This window comes from Dendropsophus ebraccatus, chromosome 2, assembly GCF_027789765.1.
Source record: "Dendropsophus ebraccatus isolate aDenEbr1 chromosome 2, aDenEbr1.pat, whole genome shotgun sequence".
NCBI lineage: Eukaryota > Metazoa > Chordata > Amphibia > Anura > Hylidae > Dendropsophus > Dendropsophus ebraccatus.
In genome coordinates this window covers 212,230,412-212,252,953 of record NC_091455.1, presented here as the reverse complement: position 1 = coordinate 212,252,953, position 22,542 = coordinate 212,230,412, and the positions used below count along the sequence as shown (strand labels likewise).

The 22,542-nt window shown below is 42.0% G+C and overlaps 1 protein-coding gene across 1 annotated transcript; it reads left to right on the top strand.

The window, feature by feature from the left end:
- Window positions 1-17,124: 17,124 nt before the first annotated feature.
- Window positions 17,125-20,407, top strand: LOC138784935 (kunitz-type serine protease inhibitor PILP-2-like). The gene is made up of 3 exons (XM_069960639.1): window positions 17,125-17,193; window positions 18,644-18,810; window positions 20,313-20,407. The coding sequence occupies exons 1-3, from the start codon at window positions 17,127-17,129 to the stop codon at window positions 20,316-20,318; spliced, it is 240 nt and encodes a 79-aa protein (XP_069816740.1). The 5' UTR covers window positions 17,125-17,126; the 3' UTR covers window positions 20,319-20,407.
- The last annotated feature ends 2,135 nt before the right edge of the window (window positions 20,408-22,542 follow it).

Below are 22,542 nucleotides of genomic sequence, written 5' to 3'. Positions count from 1 at the left end.
CAGGAGGAAGAAGGGAAAGGGGGACATGATGGAAACTTTTATACTGTATATGTTACAGGGGGAAGAAGGGAAAGAGGAGACATGATGGAAACCTTTATCAATGTTAAAGGAGGGAAGAAGGGAAAGGTTGGGTATGATAGAAACCTTTATATATGTTACAGTAGGAAGAAGGGAAAGGAGGACATGATGGAAACCTTTATATATGTTACAGGAGGAAGAAGGGAAAGGGCGGACATAAAGGAAACCTTTATATATGTTACAGGAGGAAGAAGGGAAAGGAGGACATGATGGAAACCTTTATATATGTTACAGGAGGAAGAAGGGAAAGGGGGACATGATGGAAACCTTTATATATGTTACAGGGGGACGAAGGGAAAGGAGGACATGATGGAAACCTTTATATATGTTACAGGAGGAAGAAGGGAAAGGGAGGACAAGATGGAAACCTTTATATATGTTACAGGAGGAAGAAGGGAAGGGGAGGACATGATGGAAACCTTTATATATGTTACAGGAGGAAGAAGGGAAAGGAGAACATGATGGAAACCTATATATATGTTACAGGGGGACGAAGGGAAAGGAGGACATGATGGAAACCTTTATATATGTTACAGGAGGAAGAAGGGAAAGGGGGGACATGATAGAAACCTTTATATATGTTAGAGGAGGAAGAAGGGAAAGGGGGACATGATGGAAACCTTTATATATGTTAGAGGAGGAAGAAGGGAAAGGGGGACATGATGGAAACCTTTATATATGTTACAGGAGGAAGAAGGGAAAGGGAGGACATGATGGAAACCTTTATATATGTTACAGGAGGAAGAAGGGAAAGGGAGGACATGATCAAGTCCATAATTACAGATTCATAACTACGTACTGAAGTTAGTGCCCATTGACATCTATCGGGCTATTCACACAATCAGTAGTTACGAGTACACAATCCAATCCACAAAAAAAGAAAGAATATTAAACTGCAACAATGATTTTTGTTAGCTGCGGAGTGTTTTTTTATTAGATATGGCATTATCCTATTTGTCCTGTGTTATTGTCCCCATCTCTTTCTTCCAATCTCTTTTTTTTTTTAAACATAAATACGTTCTTTGTCCGTGCTAAGAATCACCTTATATAACATGGCCGGCTCTCCCTTCCTGTTTCACGACAGTATTTGCAAAGTGTGATATATATACTGTGAACCCGGCCTTTCTCAAAAATTACATTGTTATGTCTCTGACCAACAAACCAACCTGGTTATTATCTGCCTCCCCCTGAATCTGCATAGACTGATCAGCATAGCAGATCTTCTGGCACATCCCAATTCTTTTGTAATTATTAGAGATGAGCGAGTAGTACTCCATCAAGTAGTTATTCAATTGAATACTACACTATTTAAAATACTTGTTTTCTATCATTGGCTGGCTTACTCATGTGACCTCCAGAGTAAGATCTTGGCCTTTCCTGCTCATCATCAGATGTCATATTGAAGTGTAGTAAGGGAGAGATCCTGGAGTAGGGACAGTGAGGATTTTAGAAGATTGTAGGCAGGAGAGACCATAAAAACCCTTATCAGGGCTACTACACAGTACAGACAGCATATAGCTGCTTTCTCCATTGGAGTGCATAGACTGTCTAGCAGCTTATCAGATAGTGACAAAAACAGGCAGTCACGCAGCTTATAATTATGTAGCATAGACTTGTGTTGGACTATTTTGTCCAAGTTAGTAATTGTCGCACCTCATTGAAAGCAGATAAACATCTGGCACCTGTTGCTTGTTGGCACACGTAAATGTTGAGATTTAGTATATTCGCCTGTGTAGGCATAGTTGAACAAAAATAATAATAAAGTGTCAGTTTTTTTTGCGCTCTGCACCTCATTGAAAGCATTAAAACACCTGGCACCTATCGCCATATATTGTGTTTGGAGTGTATTGTTGAGAAGCTGTGATAGTGGCATAATACTACGACTTTGGCGTGTTAGATGCAGCCAGGCATGCTTCCCCTGCTGTCCCAGTTGCATTCCAGAGGTGATTGCATCATTATCTGAGGTGTCATTGTGGACTTGGAAACCTAGATTCGAAGACTTGGAGGTCACCAAGAAACGAGCATTTTCCTCCCATAGACTTTAATGGGGTTCAATATTCAATCGAATAGTTAAACATTGTGGTCTGTTCGAATCAAATTTCAAGTTTTTGAATATTTCCCTACTCGCTCATTAAGCTTAAATTCTGCAGTTTTCATACATTACTTTACTAGAGATTTCTCTGTGCTTGGTCCAGTGAAAAATGCTTTTTATGGTTGGTGATTTGTGCCACTTGGGCGGGGCTTCACATCCGCAGCACCACTTAGCCCCACTCATATCAGTACCGATGGCCTCGCCCCTCCGTGACATCATTGGTGTCCAGGCCCCGCCCCCTTAGCAGCCACTGGAATGGGTTGACCTAGAGGGGGCTGAGCCTAGATGTAAATGAAGTCACAAAGGGCAGAGCCAATGGTACTGATGTGGGCGGGGCTAAGTGGCGCTGTGGATTTGAAGCCCCGCCCAGGTTGCACAAATTACCATTCATAAAAAGCATTTTTCACTGGACCAAGCACCAAAAAATCTCTAATAAAGTAAGATATGAAAACTGCAGAATTTAGGCTTAACAGTTGTGTAGAGACGTCCTCACACAGAAAGGGGGGGACACTTTGAAGATATGTTTACACATGCAGTAACACAATGGAAAAGCAATATGGATGCAAAATTTCATTGCAATAATTGATCACTTCATTGCCATCCAGCCATCCTTCAATGAATTAACGCAGTGAAACTCCAGTGTGTGTGAACATAACCTGAAAGATCTGTGCACAGTCTGGGCCCAAGTGCAGAAGATTTTGCTTAATGCCCAGAACATCTAAATGGTTAATGTGGTACTCCAGTGAAACAATTTTTTTTCCAATTGACAGAAAGTTATATAAATGTGTAAATGACTTCTATTAAAAAAATCTCCAATCTTCCAGTACTTATCAGCTGCTTTATGTCCTGCATGAAGTGGTGTATTCTCTCCAGTCTGACACACTGCTCTCCGCTGCCACCTCTGTCCATGTCAGGAACTGTCCAGAGCAGCAGGAAATCCCCATAGAAAACCTCTCCTGCTCTGGACAGCTCCTGACATGGACAGAGGTGGCAGCAGAGAGCACTGTGTCAGACTGGAGAGAATACATAACTTTCTGCAGGACATACAATTAAAAAAAATTTTTTTTTTAGCCGTAGTACCCCTTTAAGGCTGACAGAAGCCTTTTGGTTCAACCAATAATTTATGGCGAATGACCTGTACATGATATGAATATGAATTGTGTCAATTCCTCTAAGAGAATGAACCGCAGTACAAAAGGGTCACTGGAGCAGAACTCTGGGCAGAGAGGTGTACCAGGATGTGGTGTGGTCACCTCCAGCGTCATATAGCGCCATTCACTTCTCTGCTAGAAAAACCTTTACACTTATCTTCTCATAGACGACATCGTGACCCGTCCTGAACGTCTCCGGCCATGAAGACTTCTGCTGTCCTGCTTGTCCTGGCCGCCTGCTTCTTGCTGCTCTCACAAGTTTCTGCAGGTTTGTACCTTCCTCCTCCTCTATAACAGATGTCCGGCTGCTGCTGCTTATTACATACACATAGGAGGCTACAGTCCTGGTTGCTGGGTGTGCACCATAGCCGCTGCTTAGCCGGTATAATGTCTATAGATTAATATACAGGAGAGTAAGTGTCACCGGCTTCAGCAGCTCCAACCTCCAGGTAAAGTAAATAACTTCAAACTTTAGTCATCATGCCTACATCTAATGTTTAGCAAATCTTTAATTTACATGGAGGTTGGAGCTGCTGAAGCTAGAGACATTTAAAGGGGTCCTCCGGGGAATATCTTTTTCTTTCAAATTTACTGGTTTCAGAAAGTTAGTCAGATTTGTAATTTACTGCTATAAAAAAAAAATCTCCAGTCTTCCAGTACTTATCAGTTGCTGTATGTCCTGCAGGAAGTGGTGTATTCTCTCCAGTCTGACACAGTGTTCTCTGCTGCCACCTCTGTCCATGTCAGGAACTGTCCAGAGCAGGAGAGGTTTTCTATGGGGATTTGCTGCTGCTCTGGACAGTTCCTGACATGGACAGAGGTGGCAGCAGAGAGCACTGTGTCAGACTGGAGAGAATGCGCCACTTCCTGCAGGACATACAGCATCTGATAAGTCCTGGAAGACTGGAGATTTATTAAATAGAAGTAATTCACAAAATGTTGACATTGGTTAATTAGAATTTTTCTCAGGAGTACCCCTTTAGTTAGGAGATTCGGTGCACTAGGAGTTATACAAAACCCCTTGGCAAATTCACTTTGAGAGTGCACTTACCCGTTAAAACGTCCTTTATTGCAGTCATCACGATCCATAAAAACTTGGAGGCTACACACCAGCACCTTCACTAACGTGACAGCTGTTTTGTACAATCAGTGCACTTCCTCTGACGTCACTCCTGCACCTGCGTCCATACTGTAGCTACATAACTATTTATTTAGCTGCGGGTGCAGGTGCAGGAGTGACATCAGAGGAAGTGCATAGATTGCACAAAACAGCTGTCACGTTAGTGAAGGTGCTGGTGTGTAGTCTCCAAGTTTTTTTATGGATGGTATCTAAGACTGCAATAAAGGACGTTTAAATGGGTGAGTATGTGGTGTTCCACCACGGGTGCTGTTTAGAACACCTGAGTAAGTCATTGTCAGGACTGGCAGGTGTAGACAAGAGAGAGTCCTAGATCTGACCCCACCCACTGTCACCTGCCTACTTGCTTCAGTCGACCATAGGCGGTCGCGGACAACCACGAAGACGTTCCCTACGCTACGTAATTGAACACACTGAACAGTACAGACAGACGAACACAATAAAAAGTAATGGAACAAGCCAGGTCAAACCACACGGGCAACGAAGTACAAAATCAGCAACACAACGGGATAGTCAAAAGTCAGGCGGAGGTCAGAACACGGGTACGTCAGGCAGAAAAGGAATAGGACGGGGTTCGCAGGAGTAGGACAAGGGGAGCTGGGACCAGGAGTGAACCTAATTAACCAGCACTGGAACTCTGCCTTAGCTTTGCTTTATACTGAGCAAGAGCCCGGTCCGGATCCTCATTGGACCGGCGCTCTGATCCTCCAGGCTGCAGACAGGCAGAGAAACCAGTCAATCACAGAGACCAGACAGGTGTAAAATCAAGCCCAGAAGCTTCTCAGCTTAACTCCTGCATGTCCGGAAGCTAAGAAGCAATCAGGTGTGGCACACAAAAGCAAAACACCAGGCCCAGTTCAGACCAGGCTACTGCAGATTCCTGACAGTCTTTCAGGTTAGCAAGTGGGAGATGTAGTACTTTGTTTTCCCCACTAGGTGTCACCACTGTTGTTCGTGTCTTCTATGCACAGCTGAAGTCAAGGGTTAATTGTTTTATATCACGTGTTTGTGTGCTGACCAGTCACCGATGCTGGCTCCTTCTAACCTTTCTATCTTTCCTCTCTCTTGTACACACACTCAGCCCCACCACTCAAAGGAGGGCTTTAGATTTTACCCCTGTAGGAGGAGTTAGTCCTGGTGGACGAATTTAGGAGTTAGTAGTTGGAGGACTCTTATTAATAGAGATGAGCGAACCAGGTTCGGGTTAGAGTCAATCCGAACCCGAACATTCGGTATTTGATTAGCGGTGGCTGCTGAACTTGGATAAAGCTCTAAGGTTGTCTGGAAAACATGGATACAGCCAATGACTATATCCATGATTTCCACATAGCCTTAGGGCTTTATCCAACTTCAGCAGCCACCGCTAATCAAATGCCGAAAGTTCGGGTTCGGATCGACTCGAGCATGCTCCAGGTTCACTCATCTCTACTTATTAAGTAAAATATTTTATTTTTATTCAACCAACGGGACTCAAATCTGTCAGCACCCGCAGCCACACACACCACGAACACTTGGGTTATTTTTCTCCTTTCTGTGAGTGGCAGTACCAAGATCCTGGGTGGGTCTGCTACCACTTCAGGTCACCGTGACAAGTGCCCAAGTGACCCTCAACACTCCCAGAGGTTACCAACCATTGGGGACAGCAAACTGGCTAAAGCAGGTATCTACATAACACCTGTATACACCTACACCCGAGCAGTATCACAGAAGTGGCCGAGTATTGCAGGGCATCACAAGCGCACTCTCAATTCTTTCTAAGGGTGCGTTCACACCTACAGGATCTGCAGCAGATCTGCAGCAGATTTGATGCTGTGTTCAGTTATTTAAATGAAATCTGCTGCAGAAAATCAGCTGCAGATCCTGTAGGTGTGAACGCACCATATAAGTGAATTTGCCAAGATTGTCTTTCCTCCTAAGAGTTAGCACCCCCTAACCATTACATTTTTTTAATCCCCTGCACCCTCGAAGATATTCCTCATAGCTGGTTGTGCCCACCGCTTATTCTACATTGAGAGACTAAACCCCCTGGTGCACTGATGTAGTGATGTCACTTTGCCAACTATCACTGCAGAACAGCAGATCAAGACTCATAATGGAAAGAAATGGGCTGTAGAGCAGCAACCAGTGCACCAAATCTCCTAATAATATAATAGAGAAATTCTGGAAAACAGCGCTGAGGGGGAAGGTAAGTAAACTACTGTCCTCCTCAACGTCCCCGACCCTATAGGAACATAGCAGCAGGTTGGAGTCCTATAAACCTGCCATTTGCCTCCCTTCAAAAACACTTTTAACACATCATAGAAATGTCACATAGATTATTCAGTGACGTCAGATGTAGAGGGGAGAAGTCTCCAGCCCAGTACTGCTTCTCCCTCCAGTATATGTGTGCTGCGGCCGTGTGTAAGAGCGGCCGTATAGCGGTATTATCTCTATAACTATCTCCTCTTTCTTTCAGTTGATAGATGTAGATTACCTCCCAGCCGAGGACCATGTAAGGGTCTTAAACGGTTAAGATTCTACTATGATGCAACCGTAAAGAAGTGCAGAGTAGTCTTCAACAGCTGCAGACTAACTGCTAATAATTTTAAAAGTATTCGGGATTGTCAGAAAGTCTGCAAAAGGGTAAGTATGTAATATGTTACTGGACAGATAATATACAGATGTAGCCAAGCCGACTGGCTGTGCTCTCCATGTGTACAACTTGTATAGATGAGAGATAGATAGAGAGGCGATAGATAGATAGATAGATAGATAGATAGATAGATAGATAGATAGGAGATAGATAGATAGATAGATAGATAGGAGATAGATAGATAGATAGATAGATAGATAGATAGATAGATAGATAGATAGATAGATAGGAGATAGATAGATGATAGATAGGAGATAGATAGATAGATAGATAGATAGATAGATAGATAGATAGGAGATAGATAGATAGATTAGGAGATAGATAGATAGGAGATAGATAGATAGATAGATAGATAGATAGATAGATAGATGGGAGATAGATAGATAGGAGATAGATAGATAGATAGGAGATAGATAGATAGATAGATAGATAGATAGATAGATGGGAGATAGATAGATAACAAATAGGAGATAGATAGATAGATAGATAGATAGGAGATAGATAGATAGATAGATAAATAGATAGTATAGGTATAGCTAGAGCAGCACAACTTGTTGCAGGAGGGTGCCAGCAGGTGGTCTTGACCAAGACTTCCAAAATATATACAAAAAGGATCGCCCACAGCACTCCAGATAAGTTGAAAATTCAAAAAAAGTGTTTTATTCCATGATGGTGCAGCACAGCAAACAAGTCAAAAGTGCGACGTTTCGACGACCTACCGTCGTCTTTTTCAAGCTTGAAAATGGCGATGTTGGTTCGCTGAAACGTTGCTCCGGTGTTTTTTGTATGCTGCACTTTGCTTTTGAAATTGATTGACGTGGATCACCTTTTGTAGATGGAATAAACCCACTATTTTTTCACCGTATCTGCTGAGTGCTGTGGATTATCTTCTACCTAGATAGATAGATAGATAGATAGAAAGATAGATAGATAGGAGAGATAGATAGAGATAGATAGATAGATAGATAGATAGATAGGAGAGAGATAGATAGATAGATAGATAGATAGATAGATAGATAGATAGATAGATAGATAGATAGATAGGAGATAGATAGATAGATAGATAGATAGATAATAAATAGGAGATAGATAGATAGATAGATAGATAGATAGATAGATAGATAATAAATAGGAGATAGATAATGGATATGATATTGGGAAATGTGGGATATTTATGGCGCTGTCTTATAGTAAGATTCTCTCAGTTGCCCATAGCAACTAATCAGATCAAAGCTGAGCTGTGATTGGTCGCTATGGGCAACAGAAAGACTCTCACTATAAGGCTGCATTACCACGTTCTGTGATCACGTAGAACGCATGTACCGGAGTCAAACCCCCCCCCCCCCCCCCCCGCGCCCGGATAGCATCTGTAATTAGATGCTGGGAGCGGGGGAGACTGTATTCATAAGCGCCGCGCTGTAGTAACAGCACCGCGCGGCTGATTCATTACAGCGCGGCACTTATGAATACAGTCTCCCCCGCTCCCAGCATCTAATTACAGATGCTATCCGGGCGTGGGGGGGGGGGGACTCCGGTACATGCGTTCTACGTGATCACAGAACGTGGTAATGCAGCCTAAGACAGCGCCATATATGTCCCCCACTATGTGTAATACACTATATATTCTGTCTAACTAATCCCTAATAATACTTTGTTCTCTCCTCCAGGGCTGAGGATTTCCCTATGACAGCTCTTCATGTCACAGTTACAGGCATCACAGCTCATACTATATCATTTTCCATTTGGAAGCCATATAATAAAGAGCAGTACATGTGTCCTGTATGTCGTCATCATTTACTAATTGCACATGATGGAAACATTTATATATATATTACAGGGGGAAGAAGGGAAAGGAGGGACATGATGAAAACCTTTATATATGTTACAGGGGGAAGAAGGGAAAGGAGGGACATGATGGAAACCTTTATATATGTTACAGGAGGAAGAAGGGAAAGGGAGTACATGATGGAAACCATTATATATGTTACAGGAGGAAGAAGGGAAAAGGAGAACATGATGGAAACCTTTATATATGTTACAGGAGGAAGAAGGGAAAGGGAGGACATGATGGAAACCGTTATATACTGTATGTTACAGGAGGAAGAAGGGAAAGGAAGGACATGATGGAAACCTTTATATATGTTACAGGAGGAAGAAGGGAAAGGAAGGACATGATGGAAACCTTTATATATGTTACAGGAGGAAGAAGGGAAAGGAGGGACATGATGGAAACCTTTATATATGTTACAGGAGGAAGAAGGGAAAGGGAGGACATGATGGAAACCTTCATATATGTTACAGGAGGGAAGAAGGGAAAGGGAGGACATGATGGAAACCGTTATATATGTTACAGGAGGAAGAAGGGAAAGGAAGGACATGATGTAAACCTTTATATATGTTACAGGAGGAAGAAGGGAAAGGGAGGACATGATGGAAACCTTTATATATGTTACAGGAGGAAGAAGGGAAAGGAGGGACATGATGGAAACCTTCATATGAGTTACAGGAGGAAGAAAGGAAAGGAGGACATGATGGAAACCTTTATATATGTTACAGGAGGAAGAAGGGAAAGGGGGACATGATGGAAACCTTTATATATGTTACAGGAGGAAGAAGGGAAAGGGAGGACATGATGAAAACCTTTATATATGTTACAGGAGGAAGAAGGGAAAGGAGGACATGATGGAAACCTTTATATATATTACAGGAGGAAGAAGGGAAAGGGCGGACATGATGGAAACCTTTATATATGTTACAGGAGGAAGAAGGGAAAGGGAGGGGGACATGATGGAAACCTTTATATATGTTACAGGAGGAAGAAGGGAAAAGGGAGGACGTGATGGAAACCTTTATATATGTTACAGGAGGAAGAAGGGAAAGGGGGACATGATGGAAACCTTTATATATGTTACAGGAGGGAAGAAGGGAAAGGGAGGACATGATGGAAACCTTTATATATGTTACAGGAGGAAGAAGGGAAAGGGAGGACATGATGAAAACCTTTATATATGTTACAGGAGGAAGAAGGGAAAGGGAGGACATGATGGAAACCTTTATATATGTTACAGGAGGGAAGAAGGGAAAGGGGATACATGATGGAAACCTTTATATATGTTACAGGAGGAAGACGGGAAAGGGGGGACATGATGGAAACCTTTATATATGTTACAGGAGGGAAGAAGGGAAAGGAGGACATGATGGAAACCTTTATATATGTTAGAGGGGGAAGAAGGGAAAGGGAGGACATAATGGAAACCTTTATATATGTTACAGGGGGAAGAAGGGAAAGGGAGGGGCATGATGATAAACTTTATATATGTTACAGGAGGAAGAAGGGAAAGAGGAGCATGATGGAAACTTTTATATATGTTACAGGAGGGAAGAAGGGAAAGGGGGACATGATGGAAACCTTTATGTATGTTACAGGAGGTAGAAGGGAAAGGAGGACATGATGGAAACCTTTATATATGTTACAGGAGGAAGAAGGGAAAGGAGGACATGATGGAAACCTTTATATATGTTACAGGAGGAAGAAGGGAAAGGGGGGACATGATGGAAACCTTTATATATGTTACAGGAGGGAAGAAGGGAAAGGAGGACATGATGGAAACCTTTATATATGTTAGAGGGGGAAGAAGGGAAAGGGAGGACATAATGGAAACCTTTATATATGTTACAGGGGGAAGAAGGGAAAGGGAGGGGCATGATGATAAACTTTATATATGTTACAGGAGGAAGAAGGGAAAGGGGAGCATGATGGAAACTTTTATATATGTTACAGGAGGGAAGAAGGGAAAGGGGGACATGATGGAAACTTTTATATATGTTACAGGAGGAAGAAGGGAAAGGGGGGACATGATGGAAACCTTTATATATGTTACAGGAGGGAAGAAGGGAAAGGAGGACATGATGGAAACCTTTATATATGTTACAGGAAGAAGAAGGGAAAGGGGGACATGATGGAAACCTTTATATATGTTACAGGAGGAAGAAGGGAAAGGGAGGACATAATGGAAACCGTTATATATGTTACAGGAGGAAGAAGGGAAAGGGGGGGGGGCATGATGGAAACCTTTATATATGTTACAGGAGGAAGAAGGGAAAGGAGGGACATGATGGAAACCTTTATATATGTTACAGGGGGAAGAAGGGAAAGGGAGGGGCATGATGATAAACTTTATATATGTTACAGGAGGAAGAAGGGAAAGAGGAGCATGATGGAAACTTTTATATATGTTACAGGAGGGAAGAAGGGAAAGGGGGACATGATGGAAACCTTTATATATGTTACAGGAGGAAGAAGGGAAAGGGGGGACATGATGGAAACCTTTATATATGTTACAGGAGGGAAGAAGGGAAGGGGAGGACATGATGGAAACCTTTATATATGTTACAGGAGGAATAAGGGAAAGGGGGGACATGATGGAAACCTTTATATATGTTACAGGAGGAAGAAGGGAAAGGGGGGGCATGATGGAAACCTTTATATACAGTGGTTTGCAATAAATTAGAATATCAACAAAAAGTTACTTTTTTTCAGTAATTCAATTCAAAATGTGACCTCATATATTCTATAGAGTCATTACATACAGAGTGAACTTTTTCAAGTGTTTATTTCTGTTAAAGTTGATGATTATGGATTACAGCCAAGAAAAACCCGTCAGTATTTCAGAAAATTAGAATAATTAACCACAAACACCTGCAGTGGCTTCCTAATTGTTATTAAAGGTCCCTTAAGCCCCTATTCCATGGGTCTTTAGAGGAGCAAATGAGCGTCCTCAGCGCTCGTTTGCTCCTTGTTTCCCGCTCGCTGCCGCCGCTATTCGACGTGGCAGCAGCGAGTGGGTGAGTGCGGGAGGGGCGGCGGGGAGCTGCGGGGGGGGGCTGCCCTGGTGATCTCTGATCGTCCGGGCAGCCCATAGGATATAGCATCGTCTGCTGCCAACGCTCCTATTCAACGGAGCGACGGCAGCAGATCGCTGCTATATCAGTCGCTTGTTTTTCAACATGTTGAAAAACAAGCAACTGCAACGATCAGCCGACATGAACGATGTTGGCTAATCGTTGCACTCTATTCCACTGGATGATTATCGGCCGAATACGGCTGATAATCGTGTCATGGAATAGGGCCTTTAGTCTGGTTCAGTATGCAACACAATCATGGGGAAGACTGCTGTGGTGACAGGTGTCCAGAAGGCCGTCATTCACACACTCCGCAAGGAGGGTAAGCCACAAAAGTTCATTGCTAAAGAAGCTGGCTGTTCTCAGAGTGCTGTATTAAAGCATATTAATGGAAAGTTGAATGGAAGGAAAAAAAAGTGGTAGAAAAATGTGCACAAGCAACCGGGAGAACCGCAGTCTTTACAGGATTATAAAGAAAATGCCATTAAAAAATTTTGGAGAGCGAAAGAGTGGCCTGCTGCCGGAGTCAGTGCTTCAAAAGCCACAAGCACATCCAGACGTCTGCAGGACATGGGCTACAAGTGTTGCATCCCATGAGTCACTCCTGACCAATAAACAAGGCCAGAAGCGTCTTGTCTGGGCCAAGGAGAAGAAGAACTGGACTGCTGATCAGTGGTCCAAGGGGCGGATCTCAGATGGAAGTAAATTTTGTGTTTCATTTGGAAATCTCGGTTCCAGAGACTGGAGGAAGAGTGGAGAGGCCCAATCCAAGCTGCTGGAGGAAGAGTGGAGAGGCCCAATCCAAGCTGCTGGAGGAAGAGTGGAGAGGCCCAATCCAAGCTGCTGGAGGAAGAGTAGAGAGGCCCAATCCAAGCTGCTGGAGGAAGAGTAGAGAGGCTGTACACAATCCAAGCTGCTGGAGGAAGAGTGGAGAGGCCCAGTCCAAGCTGCTGGAGGAAGAGTGGAGAGGCCCAATCCAAGCTACTGGAGGAAGAGTGGAGAGGCCCAATCCAAGCTGCTGGAGGAAGAGTGGAGAGGCTGTACACAATCCAAGCTGCTGGAGGAAGAGTGGAGAGGCCCAATCCAAGCTGCTGGAGGAAGAGTGGAGAGGCTGTACACAATCCAAGCTGCTTGAGGTCTAGTGTGAAGTTTCCACGACCAATGATGGTTTGGGGAGCCATGTCATCTGCTGGGGGAGGTCACTGGGTTTTATCAACACCAAAGTCACCGCTGCCGTCTACCAGGACATGTTACAGCACTTCATGCTTCCCTGTGCTGGAAAGATTTATGGAGATGGAATTTCCATCTTCCAGAAGGATTTGGCACCTGTCCACACGGCCAAAAGTACCAATCCCTGGTTACTAACCGCAGCATCACTGGGCTTCATTGGCCAGCAAACTCGCCAGACCTTAATCCCATAGAAAGTTTATGGGGATTGTCAAGAGGAAGATGAAAGACACCAGAGCCAACAATGCAGACGAGCTGAAGGCCGCTATCACAGCAACCTGGGCTTCACTAACACCTCTGCAGTGCCATCAGCTGATCACCTCCATGCCACATTGCCACATTGATGCCGTCCTCCATGCGAAAGGAGCACGGACCAAGTATTGAGGGACTTTACTGGACAGACTTTTCATTTGGTCAACATTTCTGTGTTTAAAAAAAAACCATTTTTTTCAGTAGGTTTTATATAATATTCTAATTTTCTGAAATACTGACTTTTGGGTTTTTCTTGGCTGTAATCCATAATCATTAACAGAAATAAATGCTTGAAAAATTTCACTCTGTGTGTAATGACTCTGTATGAGGTCACTTTTTGAATTGAATTACTGAAAAAAAAAAGTAACTTTTTGTCGATATTCTAATTTATTGCAAATCACTGTATATTACAGGAGGGAATCAAGGAAAAGAAGAACATGATGGAAACCTTTATATACATTACAGGAGGAAGAAGAGAAAGAAGGACAAGATGGAAACTTGTATATCTGTTACAGGAGGAAGAAGGGTAAAGGGAGGACATGATGGAAACCTTTATATATGTTACAGGTGGAAGAAGGGAAAGGGGGGACATGATGGAAACCTTTATATATGTTACAGGAGGAAGAAGGGAAAGGGGGACATGATGGAAACCTTTATATATGTTACAGGAGGAAGAAGGGAAAAAAGGACATGATGGAAACCTTTATATATGTTACAGGAGGAAGAAGGGAAAGGGAGGGGGACATGATGGAAACCTTTATATATGTTACAGGAGGAAGAAGGGAAAGGAGGGACATGATGGAAACCTTTATATATGTTACAGGGGAAAGAAGGGAAAGGGAGGACATGATGGAAACCTTTATATATGTTACAGGGGGAAGAAGGGAAAGGAGGGGACATGATGGAAACCTTTATATATGTTACAGGAGGAAGAAGGGAAAGGGAGGACATGATGGAAACCTTTATATATGTTACAGGAGGAAGAAGGGAAAGGAGGACATGATCAAGTCCATAATTACAGATTCATAACTACGTACTCAAGTTAGTGCCCACTGACATCTATCGGGCTATTCACACAATCAGTAGTTACGAGTACACAATCCAATCCACAAAAAAGGAAGGAATATTAAACTGCAACAATGATTTTTGTTAGCTGCGGAGTGTTTTTTTATTAGATATGGCATTATCCTATTTGTCCTGTGTTATTGTCCCCGTCTCTTTTTTCCAATCTCTTTTTTTTTTAAACATAAATACGTTCTTTGTCCGTGCTAAGAATCACCTTATATAACATGGCCGGCTCTCCCTTCCTGTTTCACGACAGTATTTGCAAAGTGTGATATATCCTGTGAACCCGGCCTTTCTCAAAAATTACATTGTTATGTATCCAACCAACCTGGTTATTATCTGCCTCCCCCTGAATCTGCATAGACTGATCAGCATAGCAAATCTTCTGGCACATCCCAATTCTTTTGTAATTATTAGAGATGAGCGAGTAGTACTCGATCGAGTAGCTATTCAATTGAATACTACACTATTCAAAATACTTGTTTTCTATCATTGGCTGGCTTACTCATGTGACCTCCAGCGTAAGAACTTGGCCTTTCCTGCTCATCATCAGATGCCATATTGAAGGTAGTAAGGGAGAGATCCTGGAGTAGGGACAGTGAGGATTTTAGAAGATTGTAGGCAGGAGAGACCAAAAATAGCTTTATCAGGGCTAATACACAGCACAGACAGCATATAGCTGCTTTCTTCATTAAGATTGCATAGACTGTCTAGCAGCCTATCAGATAGTGACAAAGACAGGCAGTCACGCAGCTTATAATTATTTAGCATAGACTTGTGTTGGACTATTTTGTCCTAGTTAGTAATTGTCGCAGTAGTTGAATGCCCTCTGCGCCTCATTGAAAGCAGTTAAACATCTGGTACCTGTCACCTGTTGGCGCACGTAAATGTTGAGATTTAGTATATACGCCTGTGTAGGCATAGTTGAACAAAAAATAATAATAAAGTGTCAGGTTTTTTTTGCGCTCTGCACCTCATTGAAAGCATTAAAACACCTGGCACCTATCGCCATATATTGTGTTTGGAGTGTATTGTTGAGAAGCTGTGATAGTGGCGTAATACTATGACTTTGGCATGTTAGATGCAGCCAGGCATGCTTCCCCTGCTGTCCCAGTTGCATTCCAGTGGTGATTGCATCATTATCTGAGGTGTCATTGTGGATTTGGAAACCTAGATTCGAAGACTTGGAGGTCACCAAGAAATGAGCATTTTCCTCCCATAGACTTTAACCGGGTTCAATATTCAATCGAATAGTTAAACATTGTGGTCTGTTCGAATCAAATTTCAAACTATATTTCCCTACTCGCTTATTAAGCTTAAATTCTGCAGTTTTCATACATTATTAGAGATTTCTTGGTGCTTGGTCCAGTCAAAAATGCTTTTTATGGTTGGTGTTTTGTGCCACCTGGGCAGAGCTTCACGTCTGCCGCGCCACTTAGCCCCACCCACATCAGTACCATTTGCCTCGCCCCTCCGTGACATCATTGGTGTCTAGGCCCCGCCCCCTCAGCAGCCACTGGAATGGGTTGGCCTAGACGTTAATTAAGTCCCGGGGGCGGAGCTGATGGAACTGATGTGGTTAAGTGGTGATGTGAACGTGAAGCCCCGCCCAGGTTGCAGAAATCACCAACCATAGAAAGCATGGATCAAGCACCAAGAAATCTCTAATAAAGTAAGGTATGAAAACAGCAGAATTAAGGCTTAACAGTTGTGTAGAGACGTCGTCACACAGAAAGGGGGGGACACTTTGATATGTTTACACATGCAGTAACGCAATGGAAATGCAATATGGATGCATCATTTCATTGCAGTAATTGATCACTTCATTGCCATCCAGCCATTTTTCAATGAATTAACGCAGTGACACTCCAGTGTGTGTGATCATAGCCTGAAAGATCTGAGCACAGTCTGGGCCCAAGTGCAGAAGAACTTGCTTAATGCCCAGAACATCTAAACGGTTTAAGTGGTACTCCAGTTAGATTTTTTTTTTCCAGTTAACAGAAAGCTATATAGATTTGTAAATGACTTCTATTAAAAAATCTCCAATCTTCCAGTACTTATTAGCTGCTGTATGTCCTGAAGGAAGTGGTGTATTCTCTCCAGTCTGACACAGTGCTCTCTGCTGCCACCTCTGTCCATGTCAGGAACTGTCCAGAGCAGGAGAGGTTTTCTATGGGGATTTGCTGCTGCTCTGGACAGTTCCTGACATGGACAGAGGTGGCAGCAGAGAGCACTGTGTCAGACTGGAAAGAATACACCACTTCCTGCACGACATACAATTTAAAAACTTTTTTTTTTTTAGCCGGAGTATTCCTTTAAGGCTGACCGGAGCCGTTTTGGTTCCACCAATAATTTATGGCAAATGACCTGTACATGATGTAAATATCAATTGTTTAAATTCCTCTAAGAGAATGAACCTCAGTACAAAAGGGTCACTGGAGCAGAACTCTGGGCAGAGAGGTGTACCAGGATGTGGTGTGGTCACCTGCAGCGTCATATAGCGCCATTCACTTCACTGCTAGAAAAATCTTTACTTTACACTTATCTTCTCATAGACGACATCGTGACCCGTCCTGAACGTCTCCGGCCATGAAGACTTCTGCTGTCCTGCTTGTCCTGGCCGCCTGCTTCTTGCTGCTCTCACAAGTTTCTGCAGGTTTGTACCTTCCTCCTCCTCTATAACAAATGTCAGGCTGCTGCTGCTTATTACATACACATAGGAGGCTACAGAGAATTAAGTGTCACGGCTTCATTTGCTGCTGCTCTGGACAGTTCCTGACATGGACAGAGGTGGCAGCAGAGAGCACTGTGTCAGACTGGAAAGAATACACCACTTCCTGCAGGACATACAGCAGCTGATAAGTACTGAAACACTGGAGAGAATACGCCCCTTCCTGCAGGATATACAGCAGCTGATAAGTACTGAAAGACTGAAGATTTTTTTTTTTAAATAGAAGTAAACTACAAATCTTTATAATTTTCTCATTGGTTAATTAGATTTGTTCCGGAGTACCCCTTTAATTTGCAGATTCAGTGCACTGGCAGTAATATTATACCCCTCGGTGCACTGACATAGGGATTATCACAGATTATCACTGCAGAACAGCAGATAAAGATTCATGATGGGAAAGTTTTGGGCAGGTGGGTGGATCGGTGCATCTAGGGCTGTTGTGCAGCAACCAGTGCACCAAATCTCATAATAATATAATAATATAACAGAGAAATTCTGGAAAACAGCAGGGGAGAATAAATAAACTATCTTGCTCCTGAGCGTCACTGTAGTAAGGGTACCATGGACCCTGTATATTACCACACACACATTGCTGGGAGATGTAGTCCTGCAAATTGCCATACACACCATGCTGGGAGATGTTGCAGAACTACAACTTATGAACTGTTCACATGGCAAGCTGAGGGATGAAGCTCTGCAACCTGCATTGCCACAGACTGAAAAACTACAACTCCCATCATGAGCTGGGTTGGGTTAGTGATATTTTTCACTGCGGAAGTCCAGGAAGGAGGAAGGGGATTGCTATCACTGCTGATGCAGGACACAATCTCACTGGGCCCCCCTGAAGCTCAGGGCCCCTGGCAGTTCCCCAAATTGCCCTCATTATATACCACTTATCACTGCTGCCACTGGAGCAGGTAGGCTGGTGTGGGTGCACGGCCAGGTTAGCTCCACTGTGTGCCTGTGACCTCTGCCCTCTCTGTGCTCTGGTGTCAATCACCTGTAAGCTGGTGTAGAGTGAGCACAGTGCCGGGGGAGGCCTGACGTCACATGCTTCACTCCGTCTCACACCACCTGTTGCTAGAGACAGAATTCTATTAGTGACGAGCAGTGGACAGCAGTTTAACAGTAAGTAGGCTTCCCAGTAGCTTAACGTTCAGCAGACAAAGCAGATTCCCAATAATGAACATATTTTGCCACAATTATTAAGGAATCTGGAGAATTGTGGGTAACAGCTTGAAGATCTTCAATAATTGCGGCCGCTACCTGGACTTTACGCTGCATAAAGTGGCGGCTCCAGTATATGTGCTGCAGCCGTGTGTAAGAGCGGCCGTATAGCGGTATCATCTCTATAACTATCTCCTCTTTGTTTCAGCTGATAGATGTAAATTATCTCCTCAACAAGGACCATGTGAGGCTTTAATGAGAAGATTCTACTATGATGCAGCTGAAAAGAAGTGCAAAGAATTCACATATGGCGGCTGCGGAGGAAATGCTAATAATTTTGAAAAACTTTGGGATTGTCAGAGAGCCTGCAAAAGGGTAAGTATGTAATATGTTACTAGACAGATAATCTACAGATGTAGCCAAGCTAAATAGCAGTGTTCTCCATGGGTACAACTTCTTTGGATACATAGATAGATAGATAGATAGATAGATAGATAGGAGATAGACAGATAGATAGATAGATAGATAGGAGATAGATAGATAGGAGATAGATAGATAGATAGATAGATAGATAGATAGATAGATAGGAGATAGATAGATAGATAGATAGATAGATAGATAGATAGATAGATAGGAGATAGATAGATAGATAGATAGATAGATAGATAGGATATAGATAGATAGATAGATAGATAGATAGATAGATAGATAGATAGATAGATAGGAGATAGATAGAAGATAGATAGGAGATAGATAGATAGATAGATAGATAGATAGATAGATAGATAGGAGATAGATAGATAGATAGGAGATAGATAGATAGATAGATAGATAGATAGATAGATAGATAGGAGATAGATAGATAGATAGAAGATAGATAGATAGATAGATAGATAGATAGATAGATAGATAGATAGGAGATAGATAGATAGATAGATAGGTAGATAGATAGATAGATAGATAGATAGATAGATAGATAGGAGATAGATAGATAGATAGATAGATAGATAGATAGAAAATAGATAGGTAGATAGATAGATAGATAGATAGATAGGAGATAGATAGATAGATAGGTAGATAGATAGATAGATAGATAGATAGGAGATAGATAGATAGATAGATAGATAGATAGATAGATAGATAGATAGAAAATAGATAGGTAGATAGATAGATAGATAGATAGATAGATAGATAGATAGGAGATAGATAGATAGATAGATAGATAGATAGATAGGAGATAGATAGATAGATAGGAGATAGATAGATAGATAGATAGATAGATAGATAGATAGATAGATAGGAGATAGATAGATAGATAGATAAATAGATAGATAGATAGATAGATAGATAGGAGATAGATAGGAGATAGATAGGAGATAGATAGATAGATAGATAGGAAAGAGATAGATAGATAGATAGATAGATAGATAGATAGATAGATAGATAGATAGATAGGAAATAGATAGGAGATAGATAGATAGATAGATAGATAGATAGATAGATAGATAGGAGATAGATAGGAGATAGATAGATAGATAATAGATAGATAGGAGATAGATAGGAGATAGATAGATAGATAGATAGATAGATAGATAGATAGATAGATAGGAGATAGATAGATAGATAGATAGATAGATAGATAGATAGATAGATAGATAGATAGGAGATAGATAGGAGATAGATAGGAGATAGATAGATAGGAGAGAGATAGATAGATAGATAGATAGATAGATAGATAGATAGATAGATAGATAGATAGATAGAAGATAGATAGAAGATAGATAGATGATAGATATATCTCCCCCACTAGGTATTATACACTATACAGTTCTATCCTATTATTAATCACTCATAAAAATTTGTGTTCTCTCCTCCAGGGCTGAGGATTTCCCTATGACAGCTCTTCATGTCACATTTACCGGCATCACAGCACCTGCTATATAATTTTCCATTTGGAAGCCATATAATAAAGAGCAGTTCATGTGTCTCTGTATGTCGTCATTGTTTACCAATTGCACATTATAGAAACCTTTATATATGTTAGAGGAGGAAGAAGGGAAAGGAGGGACATGATGGAAACCTTTATACTGTATATGTTACAGGAGGAAGAAGAGAAAGAAGGACAAGATGGAAACTTTTATATATGTTACAGGAGGAAGAAGGGAAAGGGAGGACATGATGGAAACCTTTATATATGTTACAGGAGGAAGAAGGGAAAAGGGGGACATGATGGAAACCTTTATATTTGTTACAGGAGGAAGCAGGGAAAGGGGGGACATGATGGAAACCTTTATATATGTTACAGGGGGAAGAAGGAAAGGGAGGACATGATGGAAACCTTTATATATGTTACAGGAGGAAGAAGGGAAAGGGAGGACATGATGGAAACCTTTATATATGTTACAGGAGGAAGAAGGGAAAGGGAAGACATGATGGAAACCTTTATATATGTTACAGGAGGAAGAAGGGAAAGGAGGACATGATGGAAACCTTTATATATGTTACAGGAGGAAAAAGGGAAAGGGAGGACATGATGGAAACCTTTATATATGTTACAGGAGGAAGAAGGGAAAGGGCGGACATGATGGAAACCTTTATATATGTTACAGGAGGAAGAAGGGAAAGGAGGACATGATGGAAACCTTTATATATGTTACAGGAGGAAAAAGGGAAAGGGAGGACATGATGGAAACCTTTATATATGTTACAGGAGGAAGAAGGGAAAGGGGGGACATGATGGAAACCTTTATATATGTTACAGGAGGAAGAAGGGAAAGGGAGGACATGATGGAAACCTTTATATATGTTACAGGGGGAAGAAGGGAAAAGGGGGACATGATGGAAACCTTTATATATGTTACAGGAGGAGGATGGGAAAGGAGGGACATAATGGAAACCTTTATATATGTTACAAGAGGAAGAAGAAGGGAAAGGAGGACATGATGGAAAACGTTATATAAGTTACAGGAGGAAGAAGGGAAAAGGGGGACATGATGGAAACCTTTATATATGTTACAAGAGGAAGAAGGAAAAGGAGGACATGATGGAAACCTTTATATATGTTATAGGAGGGAAGAAGGGAAAGGAGGACATGATGGAAACCTTTATATATGTTACAGGAGGAAGAAGGGAAAGGAGGACATGATGGAAACCTTTATATATGTTACAGGAGGAAGAAGGGAAAGGAGGACATGATGGAAACCTTTATATATGTTACAGGAGGAAGAAGGGAAAGGGCGGACAGAATGGAAACCTTTATATATGTTACAGGAGGAAGAAGGGAAAGGGGGGACATAATGGAAACCTTTATATATGTTACAGGAGGAAGAAGGGAAAGGGAGGACATGATGGGAACCTTTATATATGTTACAGGAGGGAAGAAGGGAAAGGGGGGACATGATGGAAACCTTTATATATGTTACAGGAGGAAGAAGGGAAAGGAGGACATGATGGAAACCTTTATATATGTTACAGGAGGAAGAAGGGAAAGGAGGACATGATCAAGTCCATAATTACAGATTCATAACTACGTACTCGTTAGTGCCCATTGACATCTATCGGGCTATTCACACAATCAGTAGTTACGAGAACACAATCCAATCCACAAAAAAGGAAGGAATATTAAACTGCAACAATGATTTTTGTTAGCTGCGGAGTGTTTTTTTATTAGATATGGCATTATCCTATTTGTCCTGTGTTATTGTACCCGTCTCTTTCTTCCAATCTCTTTTTTTAAAAACATAAATACGTTCTGTGTCCGTGCTAAAAATCACCTTATATAACATGGCCGGCTCTCCCTTCCTGTTTCACAACAGTATTTGCAAAGTGTGATGTATCCTGTGAACCCGGCCTTTCTCAAAAATTACATTTTTATGTATCCAACCAACCTGGTTATTATCTGCCTCCCCCTGAATTTATATAGACTGATCAGGATAATTATTAGATAAGCGAGTAGTACTCGATCGAGTAGCTATTCAATTGAATGCTACACTATTCAAAAAACTCATTGGCTGGCTTACTCATGTGACCTCCAGAGTAAGGTAGTGAGTATTGAAGGTAGTGAGGGACAGATCCTAGAGTAGGGACAGTGAGGATTTAGCTGATTTC

Bases quoted from the DNA above. Each gene is read 5' to 3' on its own strand.
- LOC138784935 (XM_069960639.1), top strand. From the start codon at position 17,127: ATGAAGACTTCTGCTGTCCTGCTTGTCCTGGCCGCCTGCTTCTTGCTG. The intron at 17,194-18,643 runs GTTTGTACCTTC...TCTTTGTTTCAG, and splicing joins GCTCTCACAAGTTTCTGCAG to CTGATAGATGTAAATTATCT.